Source organism: Amblyomma mixtum, chromosome 8, assembly GCF_055824585.1.
Source record: "Amblyomma mixtum isolate Tamu chromosome 8, ASM5582458v1, whole genome shotgun sequence".
In the NCBI taxonomy this organism is placed as follows: Eukaryota; Metazoa; Arthropoda; class Arachnida; order Ixodida; family Ixodidae; genus Amblyomma; species Amblyomma mixtum.
The window spans coordinates 69,012,409-69,039,820 of NC_143019.1; the positions used below are offsets into that span (position 1 = coordinate 69,012,409).

Sequence of the window (27,412 nt, forward strand, 5' to 3'; positions counted from 1 at the left end):
CTCATAATGAAATCCCGAACCCCCCCGGTTACCGACAGTTTGCCTTAGGCAGATTTGTTACCAAATATGGCCTGACCTGTATGCGGGTTTTTCTGAATCCGAGACCCATCAGCGCGCGCTCCGGTCTTTGCACTGGAATGCCACACTGCCGCCGAAAAATACCCGTACCCTGCCGAGACCCGAACTCGCGTAAAAAGAGAGCGGGGCAAACGCAGTCACGGAAGCCTCGACTTGTCGCGAATGCGACAATTATATTCGTGTAGCACATGTTAGGAAACGGGAAGAGCCGGCGATAAGCGGCTTGCTTAGATCAGATTTGGTCAAGGAAATTAATCAACAACCTGGACAGCACACAAAACCAGCAGCAGTTCGATAACAGTGCAGTTCTGGTAGTCATGCGACTAGTTGCCATGGTTACCGGTGCGCTGCCCGTCTCAGTGGGCCAAGTCACGTGGACAGCGCGGTCTGATCGAATTAAGCGTTGGGTGCGCTCATGCGTTTTATTTACGGGGCATTCTCATGGATCGCGCGTGACTTTGACAGGTTCAAAAGGTGCGCCTACTTCTCAAACTCGTACACAAGATCGGAATAGAAACTAACCCAAATTCTGTACAGTGCCACACTCCAGAGACTATTGGACACCTTCTTTGCGAATGCCCGAAATATACTGATGAGAGGAGAACATTGGAAGTGACCGTGAGACAACTGGACTCTCACTGTCTCTCTGAAGAAACTCTTCTAGGAGCCAGGACGAAACGTTGTGATTCGTGGTGTGGGACGAAGGCCGTGTTCAAATATTTGTGTGAAACAGGCCTGGATACCTGTCTGTGACTGCCTGTGCACTACCTATGATTGACACAGTTTACTCTGTTTACATTTGTGTTTTCATGGAGCCCCTACTTCAAAATGTGTTAATGACATGTGTCAGTGTGTGTGTTCAAGACATGAGTTTCACGGGCGTCTACTCACCGCGATGAGAGTGCCAGCCAGTCTCTGTGTGTGGACATAACCCATGAAACTCATTGTATTATGCCATCATCAACCTTCATTCTGTTTGGTTTGGTTTATGGGGTTTAACGTCTCAAAGCGACTCAGGCTATGAGAGACGCCGTTGTGAAGGGCTCCTGAAATTTCGACCACCTGGGGTTCTTTAACGTGCACTGAAATCGCACAATACACGGGCCTCTAGAAATTCTCCTCCATAGAAATTCAACCACCTCATCCGGGATTGAACCCACGTGTTTCGGGTCAGCAGCCGAGCACCGTAACCACAGAGCCAACCAAACCAACCCCAAAGCAGGTAAAGCCGTGACTACGGAAAACTTGAGACCCATCTCATTAACCTCGTGTGTGGGAAAGCTCATGGAGACGATGGTTCGGGATCGCCTCTCCCCCTACATGGAGGGTAAGCGCCTCTTTGCAGACACTATGTTCGGGTTCCGCCCGCACATGTCTGCACAGGATGTCCTACTCCAACTACACAGGGACATAATACGACCCACAGCCATGCAACAAAACGACAAGGCCATTCTCGCCCTCGATCTTAAGGGGGCGTTTGACAATGTTAAACATGGCACCATACTAACTTGAACAGCACTAACGGCGGGGCGAAGGTCTTCGCCTATGTCAGAGACTTCCTCTCTGCGCGTCAGGCACTCCTCCGGATCGAGGACGAGGAATACGGCCCGTACTCTATGGGTACACGAGGTACACCACAGGGGGCGGTGTTATCACCGTTCCTTTTCAACATCGCCATGATGCACCTGCCCAGCCGACTGGCTCAGGTGGATGGCATAAAACACGCACTCTACGCAGACGACATTACAATCAGGACCAGCGAGGGGAGCCTTGGGGAGATGGAGGACCGCCTTCAGCAGGCCGCCTCCATAGTCGAAGCATATGCTGCCGACTGTGGTCTCCAATGTGCTCCCGCCAAATCAGAGCTTCTACACGTCAGGACAAACCACAAGGACAACACGTCTCTACACATATCTCTGTCGGGCGGTCCCATCAGAGAAGTGGCGGAGCTCCGGATCCTGGGTCGGTTCATCAATAACAAACTTAGGCCGGACTCTACTATAGCGAAACTCAAGAGCATAGGTGAACAGGTAAGGCGCATGATCCGCCGTGTTTCCAACAAGCGGGGTGGTCTGCGGGGCAGGGACGCGCTACGGCTCGCCTATGCCTTCGTGACCAGCCGGATCCTCTACGCCGTGCCATACCTACGCACCACCAAACAACAAGACGAGCGCATTGACGCCATCATCAGGAAGGCAACAAAGCGAGCACTGGACCTCCCGGTGGCTACCTCCAACGCCAAACTGAAGGCGTTGGGAGTGGTAAACTCCTATAAGGAGTTGCGGGAGGCCCACCTCGTGAACCAATATACGCGGCTATCGCAGACGGTGCCAGGGCGCCGCCTGCTAAACCGCTTACACATCCAAGACACATGCATACTAGAGGGGACGGAGAACATTCCGGTGCTGTGGCGCCACATGCTCTTGTTCGCTCCGCTCCCGCGTAACATGGACATGGCTTCACATGAAGGCAGACGACAAGCGCCGGTTCGCACGCTTGCGAGGCAATATGGCTATAAAGAGGGCGTCTATTACGTGGACATCACAGGGCCGTTGCCCGCGGGATTCTTTACGGCTGCCGTAGTCCACCGGGGAATGAATGTCGATGGGCTATCTTTTCGGACCCCAAATTCAACACGAGCGGAGGAAGTCGCAATAGCTCTCGCTGCCGCCGATCCAAAATCGAAAACGGTTATCACAGACTCTCGCCGGGCCTGTGAACATTATCTTGCAGGTGAAATATCACCTCTTGCCTCGCAAATTCTAAGACGCGCTCTCGCCGATCCAACTCACACAAAAGTGATCCGGGCTCCTGGCCACCACCCACCAGGGTCTACGAGGCAATGAGGCCGCTGATGCGGCCGCCCGAGCGCTCACACACCGGGCTCCTCATCCTAGCTCTCATGGCTCTGAAGCTCATAAACCGCTTCTGCGGTTCCGCGAAATCCTAATTTATTATTGCGACAGCCACCGTCTCTACCCGGCACCCGCCAAGGGGCTGAGTAAGGCGGAGGAGCGAACTCTGCGGCGCCTGCAGACAGGAACCCTTCTCTGTCCTGCAATAGCAAAACACTTCGATCCGAACACAGATGGGCGCTGCCAGCACTGTGGAGAGATCTGCGATATCTTTCACATGGTGTGGGAATCCTCAGAATCCTCACCTTCCCTCCTCCCCCACCCCCACCCGAAAGGCATGGGAGACTGCCCTCCTCAACTGCTCCACACTGGAGTCCCAAAGAATTCACACACAAGGTGTGGGGTCGTATTTTAGGATGTTTCATTTTGTTCTCTGTTTCATTTGGTGCTGTGCCAATGATCGCTCCCCCGGTGACGTAGGCTGGGGTGAAACATGTACCGCTTGTCATTGCCGTAACAAGCCGTGCATGATGGCAGGTGTTCCTTTAAACGCGCCTCACGTGCGTGCCGCGCTGTCGGACCCGCGCAGAAGCAGACAAAAGACATAGCACAACGACGCATCCCAAGCCTGTAACGCCTGGACCGTTTTGGTTGTCCGTATGGACACGGATAAGTTAGGTACACGCTCGGCTCCGAAAAACTCTAGTATTTCCAACGCGACAGCTGGGAGGCAAACGGGCACTGCCTTCGTCAGAGACACCAATATGCACGTTGACACTGAACCGATATGCAATTCCACCCACCGCACAATTTTTATTTTTTGACATCCTCGAGAAATTGCGGACACGCGTTGTTAGGGCCAATCACATAGCGACGGTAATCAGAAGTAAAGCACGTAAAATGCAGGAATTTTTGCTTGAGATATGCCGCGATAGAGAAAATTGCGGACATTTCCTTTATGCAATGCGACAGTGAAAAACAAGATCATTCTGGACTTCCCGGCTACATTTAAATGACGGGAACGTATTGGGACACCGAACACCGTACTACAGTTCTCGTGGTGTAATGCGATTGACCAATTCAATCAGATGCGAAGCATCCACAGCACAAAATGGTTAGCGAAATTTTCACACGACAGAAATGAGATCCTACCCTGTGGCTTCTCATACACATTTTCGCAAGTACTAACCGAAATACGCCACGGCAGGGGCTGCAGCATTATCACGCGGCGAGAATATGCGCAGGGACATATCGGAAGCTGCGTGCCGAATCTCGAAGCTCACGAAGTAGTTTTGTGTAATGTACCGTGAACATAGGTTTCGCATATAAAAAGGTTTTAGAAGTTCCTCGATTATGAATGGACAGCAGTTTGCTTAAACGTTCTATATGTCTTGCACTTGAACCAAAAGACAGAACAGCAGCTCCTGATGCGACGCATGAAGCAAAAGAAGCCACTTCCGGATTTTCCAACCAGAGCTCTTGATCAGATGTAGTCGCACATGTCCTTTGTGTCCACATCGTAGCCGCGGGGACAGGAGAACGCTCTGAGAAAAGGGGCAAACATCTTCAATGCTGCCATACAGGGATGATTGGAGGGGACGCCTCGGCGCTCCACGTAACAGCCTGTGTGGCATGCGGTAATAAAGAACAGCTGCTCCGCGCTGTAGATCTCGAGACCTTTGAGAGGCAGATCGGAGGCCTCGTCCCGAAAGCGAACGTACGCCGTGTAGGCAATGTCAACTGCTTCGAGTACGGGAAACAGCCTGGAGCTGCCGTTGGCAACGGGGCACCAAAGCGGGCATGGTAGGCTCTGTAGGGCAAGCCGGCTTTCGGCTTCAGGGAGAAATGAGGCTTTACCGTCTTTCAGAAGGCATACCATAGAGTTGAGAGCGTACAGTAATTCCTCGGCGTACATAAAACCCAAACCGCCGTAGAGCATCGCGCTCGTACCCCCGGAGTAGTAGAACGGAGGTGCAAGAAGTGCCACGGACAAAGAAATCACACCCAGACCAGCGTTGTACTGTGCTAGGCGATTTGCGTCCATCCTGTGCGTGCTACTCGCCTCTGCGTACTGACTTGTGCCGATGGAGCCCTGTACCTGCTCTCGTCTCCACACCAATTCACGGAAGCTGCCCGAGCTGTTGTAAGCTGGGTCGTAGAACATCTCAAGGTCCTCCATGCTTTCGAGGCGTCCATCTGGCCAGAAGACTGTTCTTGTGCTATTCATCATATCTGCAAGCGCAGATCTTCCTGCTGGGCTCAACCGGGCCGATGCATTCACCTTAGCCAAAGTGACGTTTTCGATGTTCTTCAGCACGCGACTGATGTTGCCTCGCTCAGCAGCCGAGAGACTGGTCTTGAGTAGAGCGGCTAGAAGGGCGCCGTACGAAGCTTCGACGTGAAATAGGCAAAGTACAGTCTGTATGGATCTCCCCAGTGGATGAATCTTGATTGCGTTATACACCGAGTCACTAACCAGGGGGCCTGTGACTTGTACTAGCCACCAAGATGTGTGGAACCAGATCTCCCTGGCAGTGTAAGCTGTGAAGATGTTGTCCATTGCCTGCAAAATCATTCCGTTTGTTACCAGCAGCAGGCTATCACTCGCCAGCAGAGTACTGTTAACACACTGGAGCGCTACTTCCCAATCCTCGGGGCTTAAGTTTGCGATCGATGTCAGCCCTCGAATAGCCAGAACTTTGGGTAAAGAGTACTTGAAACCGGCGGCGTCACTTAAGTTGCCAAAGACGTCATTTTGGATCCTTTCACTCTTCAACAGGAAAGCTTCAAATGCAGGAGCAGGTGGCAGTTTGCTGAATATGTCCTCGATGGATATTTGCAAGATGTACCAATAGGCGTCCTCAAAAAACGCTACCTCACGTCGAAACAATTGAAAAGCAGTCGCCAGTGGTGATGGACTGACAACGACCCGAACTCGTCTTGGCTCATTGAGCTTCGGCACGAAGTCAACGCGGAACCAGAGGGGCAGCCCCCACAGCACGGCCAGCTCCACTAGCGCTCGCAGAGGCTTCCAGGACGGAACCACTTCATCTTCGTCCCAGTCCCGAGTCGGCCAGGAGAAGATGCGACCTTTCAGAAAGTTCACAAATTCTCGCACTTGGTCATTGCCCTCGCTGTTGCTCTTCTTGTCAACACAGTTGCGAATCATATTGAGCGGCCTCTCTAATAGGTTGCTCGTTACGCCGGCTTGAATGCTGTACTTTTGTATTCTCATGACCCAATTTAGAATGGCCTCTTCGCGGACGTTTGACGTTAAATCGGGGTGCTTGTTGGACCACCCAGAGCAAACGAAGCGTCCGAAGTCGGCGCAAGGCGCTCTTCCCTGGCCAAGGTTGATCCCTAAGATGTGGGCGTGGCTTACGCAAGAGATCGTCGAGCAGACAGGTTTTATATCACTCGAGGTCCCGTTATTGTGGGGCTGCAACAAGGCTGTCAACACTGCAGCGACCACAATCGAAAGTGTTGCTAAGACGCAAACCAGGACTGGTGTCTTGGCTCCAGTGCGCTGTCTCATTGTGGCTGGTGGCTGGTTGTCCTTCATTTCGATGGAAGGCTGCAACAAATGCATTCGGAAAATTAGGTGAAGAATTACAACATTGGTCATACGGTAATATCTCCTTCCAAGGTATCGAAAAGATTTCGTGCGATATATTACGGCACATTTAATTAATAAGTCATAGTTTTTCATTTCAGTGCTTCTTTATACTGTGAGGCGTAATATATTGCAGTGAAACAAAACATAGTGCCTCTATTTTCGGGTGCCAGTTTAGGAATATGCACAAATACAAAACCATTGTGGTCTGACAGCCGTCACCGCTAAACCAGTTGCGATGTAATTCCGCTGATCGCCGTCTATGGTATCACCTTATGATGGCCTTAACAGCCGAATACATTAGCTGAACACATCCATTCTGAAACAGCTGCTAGTAATCACACTGCTTGACAGTGGTTCGAGAATTCGCAGTTAGAATATTTGTCCTCCTGTGATGAGCCTTGCTGTGGCATGGACAGATGCTGGATGAAGAGGCCCTGAAGGTGGCCGTAAACAATTAAAGTAGCCCAGAGTATAGCGAGTTCGCTTCAAGATTTAGGGTGATGAAGCATTCAGAGTTCACCTGCATCTCACAGAGAGGGTATTCTTGCTGAGAAGGTTCGTACTTAACAGACTATTGGTAGGGACAAAACAGTATTGCGACACCGTGTAGGTCACTGTCGCGCCTGCACCACAAAGCGGGCATATTCGATCTTGTGACAAAAAAAAATGGTTCTTTTAATAGAATCCCAGGTGTGCCTGCCAGTGGCGTACGGTAACACGGTACACGCCATTAGACACCTTTAGCATACGGTGTTACCGTTACCGGAGTAGAGGGAATCCGCCCACCACCGTTGAGCACGCGCTGATTGGTCCCGATGCTGTTGGAGCGCGCAGCTGCCGGGTAGCTGGCGCCATCTGGTGCGGTAAATGTGATTCGCACATGAGCATTGGATGCACGCGGGCTCCCGTTACTCCAGAACCGGTAAACGTAACACGGTACACGGTATGCAATAGTAGACACCTTTAGCATACCGTGTACCGTGTTAGCGTTACCGGTACCGGGCTACCGGGAGCCTGCGCGCAGCCAATGCGCACGCGCAAATTGCCTTGTTGGCGACAGATGGCGCTACATACCCGGTAGCTTTGCTCGCGCCGGCAGCGTCGGAGCCAATGAACGCGTACTCACCGCCGGCGGGCGGGCTCCCGGTACTCCGGTAACGGTAGCGGTAACACGGTGCACGGTATGCTAAAGGTATCTAGTGTCTGTGACTAAAGGTGCCTAATGATTATGAAGCGGCACCACGGCTGGAAGACACAGCCTCGCCATTAACACAATGCAGCTCCCTCTTCTCAGGGCACACGGTCTCCCGAGTGGGTCGGTCTGCCCCCAATGATGTTTTGTCTCATCATCATCATCAGCTTAACTACGCCCACGGCAGGACAAGGTCCTCTCCAATATCTCTCCAATTAACCCTTTCCTGTGCCAGCTTCCGCACCCTTAACCCCGCGAACTGCTATCGCTGAAACAGTTGCCTTCTCTCCGAATCCAGTCCTCTACCCTTAAAGACCATCGGCTATCTTACCTACGCATTACACGCCCACACCACGCCCTCTTCTTCCTCTTGATTTCCACTAAGGTATCATTACTTCGTGTTTCTTCCCTAACGCACTGTGCTCTCTCCGTGTCTCTTGACGTTGCCCCAGTCATTTTAATACGAAAGCAGTGTGTGGCTCATCGACAACGAAACACGCCGTTGTTGACCGCAAATGTGGTCGCGAGAAATACCCCATGACGTAACCGTGGCGTCCAAGAAAAATAAAATTTCCTCCTCCAAAGTGCGGAGAATTGAACTCAGGACTTCCTGGCTCCGAATTGAGCATTCAACTTATAGGTCACAGACGCTATTGCTTACATGCGAACAAAGGTGAAATCCATCGCCTTAGAACTGTATAGTTATTGCACTGTATAGTTCTGTTATTATTTAAACCATGCTAATTAGTTTTTTCTTATGTGTAAGCTTTTTTGTCAAACTATGCAGCGTTACATGAACTAAACACCTACACTATGTTAATTCCTTTGCAGTGTACGCTTATAATATTTACTGTTTACTTATTGTCTGCGTATTATAACAACTAGCATTGTTTCAACATTTTGTTATTCTTGGCATAATACTACCGACATTAGCCTTATTTTACGTGTTATTTGATTGTTTCCGTCATAGCTGGGTTGTAATTTCGTTTTACCGTTTGTTGTTTTTCTTATCATGCCGACCAGTTGAATGTTCCGATTATGCTTGGCCGCGTTCTGTTTACCTTACTAAGCCCTCCTGCCACAATCCCAATTCGGATTGGCAGTATTTGTAAATAAATAAATAAAGAATTTAGTCTATCACTGGGGAGAGAAAATATAAAGTGTAGTGACACACAAATCAAAAGGATATGAAAATAAAAACAACGCTTTCACATTAATATCAGGTAAGTAGTCTTAAGAGCCCTACGTTAATTTTTGTGTTCGTAGCTCGCTGCTTTGTTCTTTCGAATAAGGAAGAAGTTAACCCTTTGTGCTAGCCTCCAAGTTTATAACCCACCAGTGGGTACCGATAGGATTCAGTCGTAACACACTTCTCTCTCGAGGAAAACCGGTAAACTGCCGTGCATTATCTGAGAGCACATGATAAATACTGTCCGCCCAATTCGTATTCTCCTGCTCGTATTACTCTCTTGGTATGGCTACGGATCTCCTAATCCGTACACGTCGTTCCTGTGTGCCCACAAAATAAGCTTAGGAATGACACGTGAGAGCAGCTAAGCTTTTCGCAACGCATCTGGCATACATGGCCCGCCTCCACTGCCTTTTCCTTCCTGCATGTCTTGACCACATTCAAACACTTTTTCAAAACATTCAGACATTAATTTTGTGTCGCTTTCAGTGCAAGAATCCTCTTCAGCACCATGACACCACCGCTAAGACACCACGACCTCCTCTCCGCACTCGACCACATGCTAAAGGACCACAGGGGATTTAAGACGACGTTGACGGCTCACTGCACGGTGCTCCGTCAAGGACTGACCGGGTGTCGGAACTGCGCCCAGCGCTGAAGTCCGTGCCAGGTGTTCTGGGCCGACTTGGCTTTGCCGGCGCCCGTGGCCTGGGCCGCGGACGGCCACGTTCCCGAAAGAGCCGCCACACGAGAGGCCTCCCTTTTCGCCGCCTTCGACAAAGTCGTCGCGTTGACCTTGGAGGACGGTCGACTGTCGTCCGGTCGTGCTGCACGTAGAACGAAAAGAGCGCGCTAATAGATGCTCCTCGAAATGACGATGGAATGTAGTCATCTTTCCAACGTAACCTCCTAATCTAGTAAGGTTATGTTCTTTGGTCTCATTTCCGTTTCGTGGTATATTGTCTTTGCACTCCTACAGTTTGTTGACTGTAATGTCTCACGTTTATTACACTTAGCGCGTCAGACCACTCCGTCCTACAGGGCTTCCCTCTTTCATTAACTATTGAGTAGTAATAGAATTTTCTCACTCTACCTCGCCCACCAGAGCTATTTACGAACACTATCTTTCGCTTGAAATATTCCAGAACGTCCCGTGCGTGCCACGAAAGCAAGCCCCTCTCTGAATAAAAATGGAACTGGCAGCCGCTCTTTTCTATTAAGGAAGAAGTTTGTTTTAAATCTTAGCTGAGAACTCAGAGTGCAGAGGCCATAGTCAATATCCGTGCCCTTTCCTGCGTTGCTGATTTCTGGTTACCGTTAAGTACCCGCCGCGGTGGCTCAGTGGTAAGGCGCTCGTCTAGCGAGCCTGAGTACCCGGGCTCGAACCCGACCGCGGCGGCCGCGTTTCGTGGAGGCGGAACGCAAGAGGCGCCCGTGTTCTGTGCGATGTCAGTGCACGTTGAATATCCCCAGGTGGTCGAAATTATTCCGGAGACCTCCACTATTTATTAATTTATTTATTTATTTATTTATTTATTTATTTTGTTACTATCAGGGCCGTTGAAGCGTTACAGATAGGAGTGGTAAGTATACTTATACAAATAAAATACAATAAGGAGAGTAGTTAACATAGGTGATGAAGAAGAGCAGATCTAAAAACTTCTGGTTCAGAGATGGAGACGATGCTGGCGGGCAGGTGGTTCCAGTCTGAGCTGGTCTTGGGCAGGAAAGAATAAAAATACTGGTTAGTTCTGCAACTTGGAACACTCACTTTGAGTCGGTGATCAATGCGAGATGATACATAACTTGGAACAGCGAAAAGACTTTGTTTTAGCGATTGATTTGTGTAATATATTTTTTGGAAAGTGAAAAGTCTAGAAAGATGACGCCGCAGTGAAAGATCTGGAAGGTCTAGAGGTCTCTTCATGAGTGTGACGCTAGAGAAACGCGAGTAATTAGACAAAATAAAACGGGCTGAACGATTCTGAATTGATTCTAAAGTGTTAATCAGTGACTTAATGTTAGGGTCCCATACAGAAGACGCATATTCTATTTTAGATCGGACGACCGTTTTGTACAGTAGTAGTTTTAAACTAACCGGAGCAAGTGAAAAGTTACGGCGAAGGAAACCAAGCATGCGATTAGCATTGTTAGTTATGTGTTCGATATGCGTTTTCCATTAGAGGTCATTGGTAATGTATACGCTTAGATACTTATATGCAGAAACAAAAGCTAAGGGGGAGTCATTTAGAATATATGGATGCGGGTTAGCTTTGTAAGGCATTCGTGTTACTTTCATTGCTTTACATTTAGATACATATAGCCTCATTAGCCAAGTGTCGCACCAAGCAGAAATGTTATTAATGTCAGACTGAAGAACCAAGGTATCGGATGGGCTGGAAATTTCTCTGTATATTACACAGTCGTCAGCGAACAACCTGATAGATGGTGTTATGAGATCAGGAAGGTCATTAATATAGATTAGGAAAAGCAGAGGTCCTAGAACAGATCCTTGAGGAACGTCCGATGTTACTGAAGAAAGATTAGAATCATGGTCATTAACTGTTACATACTGAGTACGAGCGGCCAAAAAACATTCAATCCATTTTAATACATCACAATCTATGTTTAGTTTGCTGAGTTTGAGAAGTAGAAGAGGGTGAGACACGGTATCGAAGGCTTTAGCAAAGTCAATGAATATGCAAACAACAATCGAAGAACGATCCAAAGCTGCAAAAAGGTCGTTAGTAAATGCGATTAACTGTGTTTCACATGAATGATTTCTTCGAAAACCATGTTGATGGGGTGTGAAAAAAGAATTGGACTCAAGGTGACTCATGAGGGCAGAATAGATGACATGTTCAAGTAATTTGCATGGAATAGAAGTTAATGTTATTGGTATGTAGTTAAAAGGGCTGTGAACATCACCAGACTTGTGTACTGGAACCACCTTGCCCACCTTCCAGTCGTCAGGGAGCATGCCGGCCTGCAATGACTGAGTAAAAATTTCGGACAACATGAGTGAAGAAAAAGTAATAGTGCTTTTCAACATCTTGTTGCTGATACCATCAGCACCTGCAGAGGATGATATTTTAGCACTATCAATAAGTTTATGAATTCCCTCCCAGTCAATAGTGATGGCATCCATCAACTGGGAGTCAAAGGTAGGCATGTCGGGAAGAGTAACTGGCCTGGTTACGAAAGACAGAGAAAAAGTACGATTTAATAATGTGCAACATTCGTTCAGTGGGATCAGGGCACCTTGGTTATCTTTCAGTATCATATCTTTTTTTGGTTTCACGTTTCAATCCTACCTTCCTCCCTTGCGGCGCGGTTCAGGTGTGCGCCGATATATGTGAGACAGATACTGCGCCATTTCCTTTCCTCAAAAACCAATTTGCTAGTTTACCTGGGTTGGAATGATGCGATCATGACTAAAAATTGATTGGCTTCCGTCGCGTGTTCAGGAGTGCACAAATACGCTTCACCTGCCCAGTTGACTGAGCCTTCTGGGATGTCCTGAAGGATGTCCGTTTCGTCTGTTGGGGAAGAAGCCATGAAATGTCTAAGCACTGTGCGCGAACGTCACCTTTATCTTTGAGTGCTGTGATTTCGCGGAATAAAGTGAACCTGTCCGGCGTTACTCTCTCTCCCATTACATTGACCGATGACCGTACGTCTGTCATCACTGATTTAGCAATCTATTTCTTGATCTGTCAGCTGTGGCATCCAAGAAAGGTACTGAAACATGTGCTAACCAGGCTTCCGCTCTTCCTGGAACGAGAAGGTTCACCTCTTCGAAAAGAAGAGGTGAACCTTCTCGTGGTGCCAGACATAGTGTAGGGTCTCTGGATTTCCAGGCAGCATAAGTCGTAGCCAGCTCGTACTCACCCGGGAGTGTCTCCGCTGCACTTGGACGATCGTTAGTCGCCGATTCTGGGATTGGCGCCCACGTCTCGGTGCCAGCAAGCAGACAACGTGCTGCCAGCGCTTGCTCATTGGAAGGCTGCAGGACGCGCCGATAGAAGGCGGCGCTTTTCAGGCAGAAAGCGGAAATTTTGAAAGCACGAAATACATACACCGTTAGCATTAAGGCGAAAGCCTTTAATGCCTCATCGTTGTCGACAGAAGGTCGTCAACAGAGGTGTCACGCTTTTGACGGGTGTCCACCGAGATATGTGGGACAGTTACTGCGTAATTTCCTTTCCTCAATTACAATTTTCATTTTCTTCATTACAGCCTCTCTTTCTCATTCTTCTTTCACTCCGACTTCCTCCCTTCCTTTACAAACGGATGACGGGTGTCCACCGAGATATGTGAGACAGTTACTGCGTAATTTCCTTTCCTCAAATACCATTTTCATTTCCTTCATTACGGCCCTCCTTTCCCTTTCTTCTTTCACTGCCACTTCCTCCCTTCCTGTACAGTGCGGTACGAGTGTCCAACGAGCTGATAGATAATTACTGCGCCATTTTCTTTCCTCAAAAAACGATGAGTCCAATGGGCAAGGCATCGCGCCGAACGGGTGGTGGTGTTCCGTGGACTCCCTGGCAGCGCTGGAACACGCTGCCGCGTTCCACTCTAAGGTCTCATTAAGCTTCCAAGCTTAGGTGTAAAAGTTAAGCATCCAAGCTTAGTGTTCCAAGCTTAGGTGTAATTAGCGGGTGATTACTATTGTCATCAATCAGTAATTAGTCAAAATTAGTAATTTGTCATTACTTAAAAATTAGTCATTAATCATGTGTGACGTCATCCAGTGGTGACCTCACCAGTGCCACAGAGGCAGTCAAAGTGATGCGGAACACGCTTTCGCCTTTACGCAAATCAGTGTGTAAAAATGCCCCATGAATTTTTTAGAGCGCAGCTCTTTGGCGTCCGTTCCTGGGTTTCGCGTCGTCGTCGGCGTCGGCCTCGTAACCAGCTCCGCCCCCCTTTCATCCCCCCAGCGCTATCGGCGTCAGCGGCATCAGTCAGTCCAGCGGCATCAGTCAGTCGCTGCTATCTCTTCCCTCCTCCCTTTATCGTGTTGTCCGCTTGCTGCGCGCGCTTCTGCCCCCATCGTTTGTCGCTGGGTGTACACGCCGCCCCCCTCCCCCCTCTTCCTGCGAGTCTCCGGTTGTCAAAGCGCCGGCTCGAACTTAATTCCTTTCTTCGCTCCTCCTCCAATGCAACCCCTGTGCGGTGGCAATCAGAGAGCCAGATCGGTGGCGGCGGATCTGTATATGTGCACCGTCCGAGCCGAAATTGCGAATACGTGTGAAAAATAAAAAAAAATTCTGTGATAGCGCATACATGTGTTGCTCGATTTCTTTGCCTCAATCTATCGAAAAGGTGAAAGAGCTTATTTGCTGCGCTCAAATTTCGCATTAGGAAGTAACGTAATCATCGGTAATTTTTTCCCGCACTTTGTCCACCATTTCTGTCCGCCCGTCTACACGCACCAGTAGAAAATTTCCGTAAATAAAATATACTCGAAATATTTATCAGTTCCAACCGCGATCAGACCCTATATGCCCCTTGGACGCTCAGCCAGGGGTAGGTGGAGTGATTAAAACAGCTCAGCCATACTCGCAGAGAACTAGTGCGTTTCTACAGGAGTGATTAGCTTCCAGAACTCGTTTTTCTTAAGCTGAGCCATGGAAGAAATAAAGAACACAGGAGAGGTGGCTATGTCACATTTTTTGATGCCGCTCCTCCCTGCTCCCTCAACCTCACTTGGCCATCGTATCGGTGCGCTTGAGCATGCGCAGCTGACAGTGTAGCAGATGACGTCAGCATCAGGTGAGCGTCACTGCAACATCATTGGTGGTGTTAAAATGACCCTCCATCGGTCACGTGACTCACGAGCCGCCAATATGCGCCATTGTCGATACAGTGCGTGCTCTATTAGCAATTCCTGGCAGATAGGATGAAAGTCGTGAATCGTGCCATTTTCTATCCCTCTCTGCGGCCCTCTTCTGTCTTCTAGCTACGTTACTATTAAGTCTAAGACAGAGTAGTGTCACGCTGAAGTGCACCGCCACGCGGAATGTATGGAGGACGAGGCGCTCGGACTGATTTCGTTCCAACGCAGATGATCTGATAACCATTGAAAATGCAGGCTTTGCACACGTAAGAGCTGATAGGGCTCATTTTCCTCTGACTCAGATTATCAATATCATTATGACGCTCGAGACCCCTCACTCCGACCGACACTCGTGTGATGTGAAGGATTCCAATGTTTTCCTCCTCACCTGCTGCGTGTGGTGAGGCTGCACGGCGACGCTCGCTTCCCTCTTGCGCCGAGTAGCCGGGGGAGTTCGACCTACAGCGTCGCTGAGCTGCGAGCCCGTAGTCTTTCCCGGCGTTGGCGCCGACTCCCGCGACGTGTCGCTAGATCGGGTAGACGCGTTGGAAGACGCTCCTGACGGGCGTCTGCGTCGCTGACTACGCCGGAGGCGGGTCGTCGTGCCAGAGGTCTCAGCACGGGTGTTTGGCGCTCCGGGTGCCACCCCTCGATCCGAGACGAGGGCCTCCGAAGGAGCAGCTTCCGCAGTCGAAGCCTCGGGCTCTTCCGGAGGCGCAGCAGGAGGCGGACGATTTCCCGGGGACGTCATCCGAGAAGGTGTCTCCTCAGAGGCCACAGCCCAATGTCTTCTCGTGGCAGGAGAGACAAAATGGCGGTGCTAGCCTCTTCGATGCTTCTTAGTTCTGAAACACGCGGGCACGGGATGACCACGGGTGGCACGAGCAAGGCACCGCGACTTCTTCTCCGTCTGTGTCACTGGGCGCTTTGCCAGTTAGTTGGAAAGCTCTCCAGGCAACGTAGGTGCCTATCCGTTTTATGAGAAACACGTGTCTCGACTCGTGGTTGCGATTGGACGCGTCCTGATGTGGTTCTGTGTATTCCAGCCTGTCTTATATCCACAACGTTATCCATCATACGGCATCTTTTTCTCCGCTTCGAAACGCAAGGATCCCTGCGGACTGCACGTTGTCAGTGCTCGTTATCTATGCGGAGCCTTCCGTTGCATTGTGGTTTCGGTTTCAAGATCACAGATTACTCACCTCAGGGGGCGCTGTATTAGCGGAACTCAGTCTCAGTGGCCGCGCTATGAATAAACGGGGTTCTCTGAACGTCGGTCGGCGTCTGCGTCCGTGTCTCTCTCTTTCTTCAGGCCGCCGTCCCGGCGTGCGCCAACGTGCTCTGGCGCGGCTTTCCTTCCATTTTTGCTTCCTGGGCAAAAAGCGTTCAGAAAGCAACCGTATACACCGACGACAAAAACCTTCTCTTAGACAATTTTCCCAAGCAAGCCCCCGCATTAAAATCGCTGTCAAAAATATTGTTTTAGGCCTTTTTTCTCCATTGTTTACTGATGAGAAGGCTGTTGTGTAGTTCAGTTGTTAGCTACTGGTGTAGTTAGTCACGTACACAAACATCCGCAGCCGTAAATTGCAGCCGTAATCGTTTTGAGTCCAGATGAATGTTCTAAAAGAATGTTAGACGAAGGCGGGCAGCCTCATTGCAGTTGTATCTCTGGCCAAGCTATGAAAAACCTCTCTTTTATATGGTCTTGCCTGCATTCTAGGTTTTTTTATACCTGTTTATTTTTTCATTATAAGCGGCCACTGAGAGGGACCTTAGTGGCCGCGTATAATGCATGCGTCTTTTCCTCCCCGGAGTCCCTCATCGTAATGCTGATCTGGATGCATCACGCAGTGCACGAAGCTGCTATCCTCCACACTGCTCTGTCTCAAACAACTGAAAGTATTAGGCAGTGAGTCACACCTTTAGAAGTGGCCCTTCATATCATAGGTCCCCCTGTGATCTCTACGTGCACATGTGCCTTAAAGGACCGATAACCTCCAACCGCTTTCAGCGGCGAACTTCTTTAACATCGTCGAGTGTGCACAGGAGCTAAGACCCGCTTCTGTTGGAGGGCATGACCGTGGGCGCTCTCAGGAAGTAGAAATAAGCTTTAGAGCTTCGAAAACGCGGTTACCCTCGGCGTTGTGGCCGAACAAATCCTGCTGACATCGCGCCAAAATAAAAGCGCTTTTGTAAAGCTTGCAGGCAATGCAACCTTTCCAGTGCACGTAACTCGTTGACTAGCAGGTACGGAAATAGTATGAACCCCATTCCAGAGCTTTGCATATTTTGCGCCTTCATCCCCTGCAGAAACGTTTCCGCATGAGTTCCGCATGTGGAATTACTGGAACAGAGATCCTACCTGGTACGGAAAACATGCAAGAATGGCAAAAACTAGATTTCGCCCCTCCGAAGCATGGGACTTTTAAGGGCGCTAGAGAACACCACTGCGCGCTTTAGAAGGAAATCCCTTGGACTTGGTGTTTTCGACAAAGAGTGTAAATACGTTGAAGCAGTAACAGCACCTTAGAGTGTGCGCCATGTATAAATATGCGCTCTGATCTGAGAAGGGGGGGGGGGAGGGTGGAGGGTCAAGGACTTCGCACACTCGACCTTTTCACACTGTGAAAGATGTAGAAAAGGTATCCCAGAGTGTCCCAGGAATAACACCTTTTAGAGTGTTCATAAACACCCTTATGGTGTTCGCAATCGCCGTTCTAATATCCATGGAAGCCCTTAGGGTGTTCACAAACGCGCTAACATTATATCGGTGTTCACGAACATCCTTAAGATGTCGATGAACACCCTCATAAAGTGCTAACCTGGGGAAAAGAGCGTTACGCCTTTAAGGGTGTAAAATTTTTAGCGCACGCGCCTAAGGGGTAGGAGGCGGGTACGTCGAAGCAGTTGCACCGTCTTAAAGGGCCGCGCTTGGGGCGAGCTGGCATTTATTCAGAGTTTTTTAACACACCGCACCCAGACACGGCGAACAGAAACCAGACTGGGAAACTCGCAAATGAGTTTTTAATGCGCAAACGCCTTTCTATGAGTTTTTAAACTCTGAGCGTGAAATACGCAAAGAAATAAGAGGAGAAAAACCCCCTCATCACACAATTATTAGTAAAAAAAACACACATTGCAAACGTGATTGCGCTTGAGCAGTGGAGATATGCATGGCTTTCGAGGATAAGTGTTGGAACTCCTTATCACTGCGTGCTGCTGAAAGATGACTTACCCCGTATGCAGCACATAATTCCCACACCCAACAATTCTGGACAAACGCATTCTTGAGCGGGAAACCTTTCATGAACGGAGTTTTTTCAAATAATGTAATAGTTCACTATAACACTCAATATATCCGCAGGGCACCCGACGGTTCTCTTGATTTTTTCTATTAACGCTTTTGCTCCCGTCAAAAGCGTTCTCCTTTGGTTTTCTCTGGGCCCTTAACTGTTCAATGCGATTGACGGATTAACTGTTCAATACGATCGATGGAAACAATTTAAAAGCAAGATTTTGTACATGTCAGAAAAATGGACCGTTGGCTTCAATATTTCCGCAAAAGTATCACACAATTTTCCAAATTTGGAAATTTTTTCCCGATAGTAGTAGTAGTAGTAGACCTTTATTTGCCCATAATTCACAGGCCGAGCATGTAGACCGCCTGGGCGACCAGAAGTCGCTGTTCCCCCCCCCCCCCCCCCCCTTCAGCGCCAAGCCAGTCAAGCCAGGTGGTGATGAATAAAGAAGGTGAGAGGTAGGAACCCGACTGCTGAGCCTCCGGGCAATAGAATGGGCCAGGTCCGCATAGATACAGGGGCAGTTGGGACAGGAAGGGTCCGATCGATAACGATAGAGAAAGAGGCGAGACGGGGTGATAACTGCATTCATTTGGATGTGCCGAAGAAGGCGAGCCTCCGGCACCGTGAGCGATGGATGAGGGGGAGGGTAAAGGCGTTTGTCTAGGCGGAGCTCGAGGTAGACCTCTTTTATGGTGCGGCGAAGGGTGATCTCCCACCGGCCTCTGAGGGCATGGGCCAGGGGATGAACGGTGCCCGGAAAAGTTGTTGTTGTACATGTCCACATCTGAAAACCTTTCGAACATTTACATATGCGAAAAAAAGAGACAGGGACAAAAACGAAGCGCGCATACACAGGATGATGGGCACTTACCAATTTCGACCACATAGGATTATTAGTGCACACTGACATCGCGCAATACACTGGGAGCCTTGCTTTTGGAAGCGGAGAAAAAAACGCCGTAATATGGATGACGTCCTGGATATAAGAGACCTGCAAATACATACAGAGCAACATCAGGACGCGTACAATCACAACCACGAGTCGAGACACGTGTTTCACATGAAACGGAGAGGCACCTGCGTTGCCTGTAGAGCTTTCCAACTAACTGGCAAAGCGCCCAGTGACACAGACGGAGAAGAAGTCGCGGTGCCTTGCTCGTGCCAGCCGTGATCATCCCATTCAGCCTGAGGACATCATCACCATCATCATCATCCCGCGCCCGCGTGTTTCAGAACGAAGAAGCATCGAAGAGGCTAGAACCGCCATTTTCTCTTTCCTGCCACGAGAAGAAATTGGGCTGTGGCCTCGGACCAGACACCTTCTCGGATGACTTCCCCGGGAACTCGTCCGCCTCCTGCTGCGCCTCCGGAAGAACCCGAGGCTTCGGCTGCGGAAGCTGCTCCTTCAGAGGCCCTGGCGCTCGTCTCGGATCGAGGGGTGTCACCCGGAGCACAAAACGCCCCTGCTGAGACGTCTGGCACGACGACCCGCCTCCGGCGTCGTCAACGACGCCGACGCCAGTCAGGAGCGTCTTCCAACGCGTCTACCCGATCTAGCGACACGTCGCGGGAGTCAGCGCCAATGCCGGGAAAGACTCCTGTAGCGCAGTTCAGCGACGCTGTGGGTCGAACTCCCCCGGCTACTCGGCGCAAGAGGAAAGCGAGCGTCGCCGTGCAGCCTCACCACACGCAGCAGGTGAGGAGGGAAAGATTGGAATCGTTCACATCACACGGGTGTCAGTTGGAGTGAGGGGTCTCGAGCGTCATACTAATATTGATAATCAATGAGTCGCAGGACAATGAGTCATATCACCTGTTATGTGAGCAACGCCAGCATTTTCAATGGTCATCAGATCATCTGCTTTCCAACAAAATCAGTCCGAGCGCCTCGTCCTCCAGACATTCCGTGAGGCGGCGCACTTCAGGGTGACACTACTAAAAGGCAGAAGAGGAACGCAGAGAGGGATAGAAAATGGCACGGTTCACGACTTTCATCCTATCTGCCAGGAATTGCTAACACAAGATGTATTGTAGCGACAATGACGCATCTCGGCGGCTCCTGAGTCACGTGACCGATAAATGGTCATTTTGACACCACCAATGATGTTTCAGTGCCGCTCACCTGATGCTGACGTCGTCTGCAACACTGTCAGCTGCGCATGCGCCAGCGCACCCATACTACGGCCAAGAGAGGTTGGAGGAACAAGGCGGGACGGCCTCAAAAAGCATGACCTAGCCTCCTTTCCTGAGTTATTTTCTTCCTTCATGGCTGATCTTAAGAAAAATGAGTACTGGGAGTGAATCACTCCTCTAGACATGCGTTAGTGCGCTGCGGCTATGGCTGAGCTGTTTATATCACTCCACGTACCTCTGGCTGAGCGTCCAAGGGGCATAGGTTCTGATCGCGGTTGGGACTGATAATATTTCGGGTATATTTAATTTTCGAAAATTTCCTAGTGATGCGTGCAGGCGGACGGACGGAAATGGCGGACAAAGTGAGGGAGAAATACTAACGGTGTATGCATTCGTGCTTTAGAAATTTCCGATTTCTGCCTGAAAAGCACCGCCTTCTATCGGCGCGTCCTGCAGCCTTCCGACGAGCAGGCACTGGCAGCACGTTCTCAGCCTGCTGGCACCGAGACGTGGACGCCAGTCCCAGAATCGGCAGCTAACGACTGTCCAAGTGCAGCGGAGGCTCTCCCGGGTGAGTGCGGGCTGGGTACGGCTAATGCTGCCTGGAAGTCCAGACACCCCTCACTCCGTCTGGCACCTCGAGACCACGAGAAGGCTCACCTCTCCGAAAACACACAGGCCAGGAAGCGCGGATGCCTGGTTGGCAGATGTTTTTAGCAGCTTTCTTGGATAGGACAGCTTACAGATCAAGAAATAGATACCTAAAGCAGTGAAGACAGCAGTACGGCCCCCAGTCAATGTATTGGGAGACAGAGCGACACCGGACATGTTCACTTTATTCCACGAAATCGCAGCACTCGGAGATAAAGGTGATGTTAGCCCACAGTGCTTACAGAATTAAGTGCTTCTTCTCGAACAAACTAACCGGACATCCTTCAAGATATCCCAAAAGGCTCAGTCAAATGGGCAGTCGAAGCCTATTTTTGCACTCCTGAACAGGCGACGGAAGCCAATTAATTTTCAGTCATGATCGGATCATTCCAAACCAGGTCCCTAACGGTCATCAGAAATCAGGAACGCAGGAAAGGGAATGTCAATTTACTCTGCTCTGTGCTCTCTCAGTTCTCAACTAAGATTTAAAGAAACTTCGTTAATCGACAGAAGCGGCTGCCAGTTATATTTTTATTCAGAGAGGGGCTTCCTTCGCGGCACGCACGGGACATTCTGGAACATTTCGAACGAAAGATAGTGTTCGTAAACAGTTCTGGTGGGCGAGGTAGAGTGAGGAAATTCTATTAGTACTGAATAGTTAATCAAAGAGGGAAGCTCTATAGAATACTCTAATTGAGTGGGAGAGCTGGTTTTCCATCTTGACAGTGAAAGCGCTCAAAAGGACAAGGACGATAGCAAAGGAAAGACATACGAAGCGCTTTGTATGTCTTCCCTTTGCTGTCGTCCTTGTCGTTTTGAGCGCTTTCACTGTCAAGAAGCTCTATAGGACGGAGTGGCCCGACAAGCTAAATGTGATAAATGTGATATATTACGGTCAACAAACTATAGAAGTGCAAAGACAATATACCAAGTAACGGAAATGAAACCAAAGAACATAACACCGGTAGATTAAGAGGTTACGTTGGAAAGGTGACTCTCTATCGCCGTTTAGAAGAGGATCTATCAGCGCGCTCTTTTCGTTCTACGTGCAGCACGACTGGACGACAGTCGACCGCCTTCCAAGGTCAACGCGACGGCTGTGCCGAAGGCGGCGAAAAGGGAGGCCTCTCGTGAGGCGGCTCTTTCCGGAACGTGGCTGTCCGCGGCGCAAGCCACCGGCGCCGGCGCTGCTAAGTCGGCCCAGGACACCTGGCACGGACTTCAGCGCTGGGCGCAGTTCCGACACCCGGTCAGTCCTTGACGGAGTGCCGTGAATCCCCTGTGGTGTCCGTAGCACGGCTCGCATGTGGTAGAGTGCGGAGAGGAGGTCGCGGTGGCTTAGCGGCGCTGTCATGGTGCTGAAGAGGATACTTGCGCTAAAAGCGACATAAAATTAACGACCGAATGTTTTGAAAAAGTGTTCGAATGTGGTCAAGACATGCAGGAAGGAAAAGGCAGTGGAGGCGCGCCGTGTATGCCGGTTGCGTTGCGAAAAGCCTGGCTGCTGACAGGTGTCATTACTAAGATTACTTTATGGGCACACAGGAACGACGTGTACGGATTGGGAGACCCTTAGCCGTACCACGAGAGTAATGCAAGCAGGAGAATACGAATGGGGCGGGGAGTATTTAGGTGCTCTCAGATAATGCACGGCAGTTTACCGGTGGTCCTAGAGAGATAGGTGTATTACTACTGTATCCTATCGGTAGCCACTTGTGGGTTAGAAACTTGGAGGTTAGCGCAAAGGGTTAACTTCTTCGGTAGTCGAAAGAACAAAGCACCGAGCTACGGAAACGAAAATTAACGTAGAGCTCTTAAAACTACCTACGTGATATGAATGTGAAAGAATTGTTTTTATTTTGGAAATTCCTTCGGAGCAAGGAATTTTACGTTTCTTTGATGCCACACGGTTACGTTATGGGGTATTTCTCGTGACCACATTTGCGGTCAACAACGGCGGGTTTCGTTGTCGATGAGCCATGCAATGCTTTCGCATTTAAATGACTTGTGCAACGTCAAGAGACAGGAAGAGAGCCCAGTACGTTAGGGAAGAAACACGAATAATGATACCTTAACGGAAATCTAGAGGAAGAAGCGGGCGTGGTATGGGCATGTAATGCGTAGGTAAGACTGCCGATGGTCCGTAAGGGCAGCGGACTAGATTCGGAGAGAAGGCAACTGTTTCAGCGACAGCAGTTTGCGGGGTTAAGGGTGCGGGAGGTGGCACCGGAAAGGGTTAATTGGAGAGGTATTGAAGAGGACCTTGTCCTGCAGTGGGCCTAGTTAAGCTAATGATTATGATGAGACACACCATCATTGGGGGCAGACCGGCCCACTGGAGAGAGCGTGTGCCGGGAGAGGAGGGAGCTGCATTGTGTTAATGGCGAGGCTATATTTTCCAGCCGCGGTGCCGCTTCATAATCATTAGGCACCTTTAGTCACAGGCACTTTTGCATACTGTGTACCATGTTACGTTACCGGTTCTGGAGTACCGCAAGCCCGCGCGCATCCAATGCGCATGCGCGATTCACCTTTACCGCGCCAGATGGCGCCAGCTACCGGGCAGCTGCGCGCGCTCCTGCAGCATCAGGACCAATCAGTGCGTGCTCAGCGGCGGTATGCGGGTTCCCGGTTCTCCGGTAACGGTAACACCTTATTCTAAAGGTGTCTAATGATGTCTACCGTGTTACCGTACGCCACTGTCAGGCACTCTTGTGATTCTATTAAAAGAACCATTTTTTTTGCCACAAGTCAGAGCACAATGGCTTTGTATTTGTGCATGTTCCTAAACTTAACCCCGAATATTTAAGCACTATGTTTCGTTTCACTGCAGTATATTACGCCTCACAGTACAAATAAGCACTGAAAAGAAAAAATATCATTTACTAATTAAATGTACGAAATCTTTTCGATACCCTGGAATGAGACATTACCGTATGACCAATGTTGTAATTCTTCACCTAATTCTCCGAATCGATTTGCTGCAGCCTTCAATCGAAGCGAAGGACAACCTGCCAGCAGCAACAATGAGACAGCGGACTGGAGCCAAGACACCAGTCCTGGTTTGCGTCTTAGCAACACTTTCGATTGTGGTCGCTGCAGTGTTGACTGCATTGTTGCAGCCGCACAATAACGGGACCTCGAGTAATATAACTCCAGTCTGCTCGACGATCTCTTGCGTAAGCCACGCCCACATCTTAGGGATCAACCTCAGCCAGGGAAGAGCACCATGCACCGACTTCGGCCGCTTTGTTTGCTCCGGGTGGAAAAACAAGCACAGCGACATTACGTTCAACGTCCGTGGAGAGGCCATTCTAAATTGGGTCATGAGAGTACGGAAGTACAGCGTTCAAGCCGGCGTAACGAGCAACATGTTAGAGAGGCCGCTCAATATGATTCGCAACTGTATGGACAAGAAGAGCAACAGCGAGGGCAATGACCAAGTGCGAGAATTTGTGAACTTTGTGAAAGGCCGCATCTTCTCCTGGCCGACTCGGGACTGGGACGAAGAAGAAGTGGTTCCATCCTGGAAGCCTCTGCGAGCGCTAGTGGAGCTTGCCGTGCTGTGGGGGCTGCCCCTCTGGTTCCGCGTTGACTTCTTACCGAAGTTCAACGGGCCACGACGAGTTCGGGTCGTCGTCAGTCCATCACCATTGGCGATAGTTTTTCAACGGATTCAACGTGAGATAGCGCTCTTCGAGGACGCCTATTCGTTCCTCGTACAAATGTACATCGGGGAGATATTCAGCAAGCGGCCAGCTGCTCGTGCCTTTGAGACTTTCCTGTTGGAGAGTGAAAGGATCCAAAATGACGTTTTCGGCAACTTAAGTGATGCCGCCGGTTTCAAGTACTCTTTACCCAAGGTTGTCACTATTCGAGGGCTAACATCGATCGCTAACTTAAGCCCCGAGGACTGGGAGGTAGCGCTGCAGTGGGTCAACAGTACTCCGCTGACGAGTGATAGCCTGCTGCTGGTAACGAACAGAATGGTTGTGCAGGCGATGGAGACCATCTTCACAGCGTACGATGCCAGGGAGATCTGGTTCCACACATCTTGGTGGCTCGTACAGATTATGGGCCCTCAAATCAGTGACCCGTTGTTCATCGCAGTCAAGACACATCCGCTGGTGAGATCCATACAGACTCTGCTTTGCGTCTTTCACGCACAAGCTTCTTACGGTGCCCTTCTAGCCGCTCTACACAAGACCAGTCTCTCGGCTGCTGAGCGAGGCAACATCAATCGCATGCTGAAGAACATCGAAGAGGTCACTTTGGCTAAGGTGAATGCATCGGCCAGGTTGAGCCCAGCAGCGAGATCTGCGCTTGCAGATATGATGAATAGTACAAGAACAGTCTTCTGGCGAGATGGACGCATAGAAAGCATGGAAGACCTTGAGATGTTCTACGGCCCAGCTTACAACAGCTCGGTGAGCTTCTTCCTTGAATGGGTGCGGATACGAGAGCAGCTACAGGGCTCCATCGGCACAGATCAGTACGCAGAGGCGAGTAGCATGCACAGGATGGACGAAAATCGCTTAGCACAGTACAACGCTGGTCTGGGCGTGATTTCTATGTCCGTGGCACTTCTTGCTCCTCCGTTCTACTACTCAGGGGGTACGAGCGCGATGCTCTACGGCGGTTTGGGTTTTATGTACGCCGAAGAATTACTATACGCTCTCAACTCTATGGTATGCCTTCTGAAAGACGGCAAAGCCTCATTTCTTCCTGAAGACGAAAGCCGGCTTGCCCTACAGAGCGTGCCCTGCCCGCTGTGGTGCCCCTTTTCCAACGGCAGCTCCAGGCTGTTTCCCGAACTCGAAGCAGTTGACATTGCCTATTCGGCGTACGTTCGCTTTCGGGATGAAGCCTCTGACCTGCGTCTCAAAGGTCTCGAGATATACAGCGCTGAGCAGCTGTTCTTTATTACCGCTTGCCACACAGGGTGTTACGTGGACCCCCGAGACATCCCCTCCAATCATCCCTGTATGGCAGCAATGAAGAAGTTTGCCCCTTTTCTTAGAGCGTTCTCCTGTCCCCGGGGCTACGATGTGGGCACTACGGATATGTGCGACTACATCTGACGGACGAGAGTCCCGGATAGAGGTCGCTCCTTTCCGGAAGTGGGCTCTTTTCTCTCCAGGCGTCGCGTTAGGAGCAGCTGTTTTGCGCAAGTGGTCAACCAGATATAGAATGGCTGGCTAGGCTGCTGTCTATTCGGGATCGCAGAGCATGGAACTATACCGTTGCTAGTCTTCCAGCTGCGACGCTGCCCCTCCCCTGACGCCTGCGTGCGGACCCGGAGGGGCACGGGTCTTCTTCTGGCGGAAATAAAGTTTCTTCACTCACTCATGGAATGAACTTCACACATAACTTCTTATCCGCGCAAAATGAATGTTCACGATGGATTGTAAAAACAACTTTGTGAGCTCAAGATTCGACATGTAGCTTGTATCTTCGTGCAAGTGTCGTCACCTCTCGGTAATGTTGCCACACGGTGCTCTGATGTATAATTGCTGTTAGACATTGTGTATGAAGCTGCGTAGCGGGATGTCATCTCTGTTGTGTGAAATGTTTGCTACGATTTTATGCCGTTGAAATTTTGCGGCTCGTAGAATTAATCTCAACACACTACGAGCGATGTAGTACTTTTTCTGTGTCCCTATATGTTGCTTAAATGTAGCGGAGAAGTCCAGAAGTAGCTTTTTTTTTATCACAGTCGCATTGCATATACGAAGTTTCCAATTCTGACTCTATCGCTGCCAAAATGGAACTTCAACATTTCGTGCTTTACTTCTGTTTACCGTCTCTATGCCATTGGCCGTAACAACGTCTATGGTTTATTTTCCAAGGATTTCGAAATATGTGGGAATGATTTAGCAGGAATTATATACCGGTTTTTGCGTCAAGTGTGAACTTCCTTTGGTATCTGACGAAGGGAGAACACGTTTGCCAGCTAGCTGTAGCGTTGGAAATACTGACGTTTTTCCGATACGAATATCACGACGGCCAATGCGGAAATGACCATTCGAGAATAATATCTTCCCTGCAAACAAAGGTCTGATCTTTCATCTATGCATCAACAACCGTTGAATGTCGTGCGTGGTATTAAAACCAGATTTTTAACCCTGCCTGACGTGCGCGGTCGTACTGATCACAGGTGGGTGAGTGTTGCGCAGTTTGGGTACCTGGTGTGCAGCCAGCTGTATTGTCACATCTGATGTTAGCACTGCCTTTTTCTTACTTTTAAATAAGTACGCAACTGTTTTCAACATGTAGCGCAACACCACTCAACAGCGCTATCGAAACCTAGCAAGCCAAGCACTCTCAAAACACGACACCCTCAAAAACTGCTGCAGGAAACAGGCGCTGGTAACCGGAAGTATGAACATCGCAAGTAAGGAAGGCAACGTAAGTACTACGAGGTTGTCGCTGACTAATAATTATGGCTGGACTAACAGTCCCCCAGTGGAACTGCCGCTCAATGGCATCTTCCTTCTACACAGTCCTGACAATATTTCTACACGGAACTCACTCAAACATTTCTATGT

The 27,412-nt window shown here is 49.7% G+C and overlaps 2 protein-coding genes across 2 annotated transcripts; one reads left to right on the forward strand and one right to left on the reverse strand.

Annotated features, from left to right (window-relative positions):
* Positions 1–4,416: 4,416 nt before the first annotated feature.
* Positions 4,417–15,601, reverse strand: LOC149332872 (membrane metallo-endopeptidase-like 1). Its single transcript, XM_089557575.1, has 4 exons — positions 15,164–15,601; positions 12,822–12,936; positions 9,561–9,757; positions 4,417–6,507 (listed from the first exon to the last, which is right to left on the reverse strand). The coding sequence occupies exons 1-4, from the start codon at positions 15,524–15,526 to the stop codon at positions 4,417–4,419; spliced, it is 2,766 nt and encodes a 921-aa protein (XP_089413701.1). The 5' UTR covers positions 15,527–15,601.
* Positions 15,602–19,407: 3,806 nt separating this feature from the next.
* Positions 19,408–25,945, forward strand: LOC149332873 (membrane metallo-endopeptidase-like 1). Its single transcript, XM_089557576.1, has 4 exons — positions 19,408–19,776; positions 20,670–20,784; positions 21,917–22,113; positions 23,852–25,945. The coding sequence occupies exons 1-4, from the start codon at positions 19,408–19,410 to the stop codon at positions 25,943–25,945; spliced, it is 2,775 nt and encodes a 924-aa protein (XP_089413702.1).
* Positions 25,946–27,412: the final 1,467 nt, after the last annotated feature.

Bases quoted from the DNA above. Each gene is read 5' to 3' on its own strand.
- LOC149332872 (XM_089557575.1), bottom strand. From the start codon at position 15,526: ATGACGTCCCCGGGAAATCGTCCGCCTCCTGCTGCGCCTCCGGAAGAG. The intron at 9,758-12,821 runs GTGAGTACGAGC...TTCTACGTGCAG, and splicing joins TGCAGCGGAGACACTCCCGG to CACGACCGGACGACAGTCGA. The intron at 6,508-9,560 runs GTCAGTCCTTGA...CATTTGTTGCAG, and splicing joins GGGCGCAGTTCCGACACCCG to CCTTCCATCGAAATGAAGGA.
- LOC149332873 (XM_089557576.1), top strand. From the start codon at position 19,408: ATGACTTCCCCGGGAACTCGTCCGCCTCCTGCTGCGCCTCCGGAAGAA. The intron at 19,777-20,669 runs GTGAGGAGGGAA...CGCGTCCTGCAG, and splicing joins AGCCTCACCACACGCAGCAG to CCTTCCGACGAGCAGGCACT. The intron at 20,785-21,916 runs GTGAGTGCGGGC...TTCTACGTGCAG, and splicing joins TGCAGCGGAGGCTCTCCCGG to CACGACTGGACGACAGTCGA.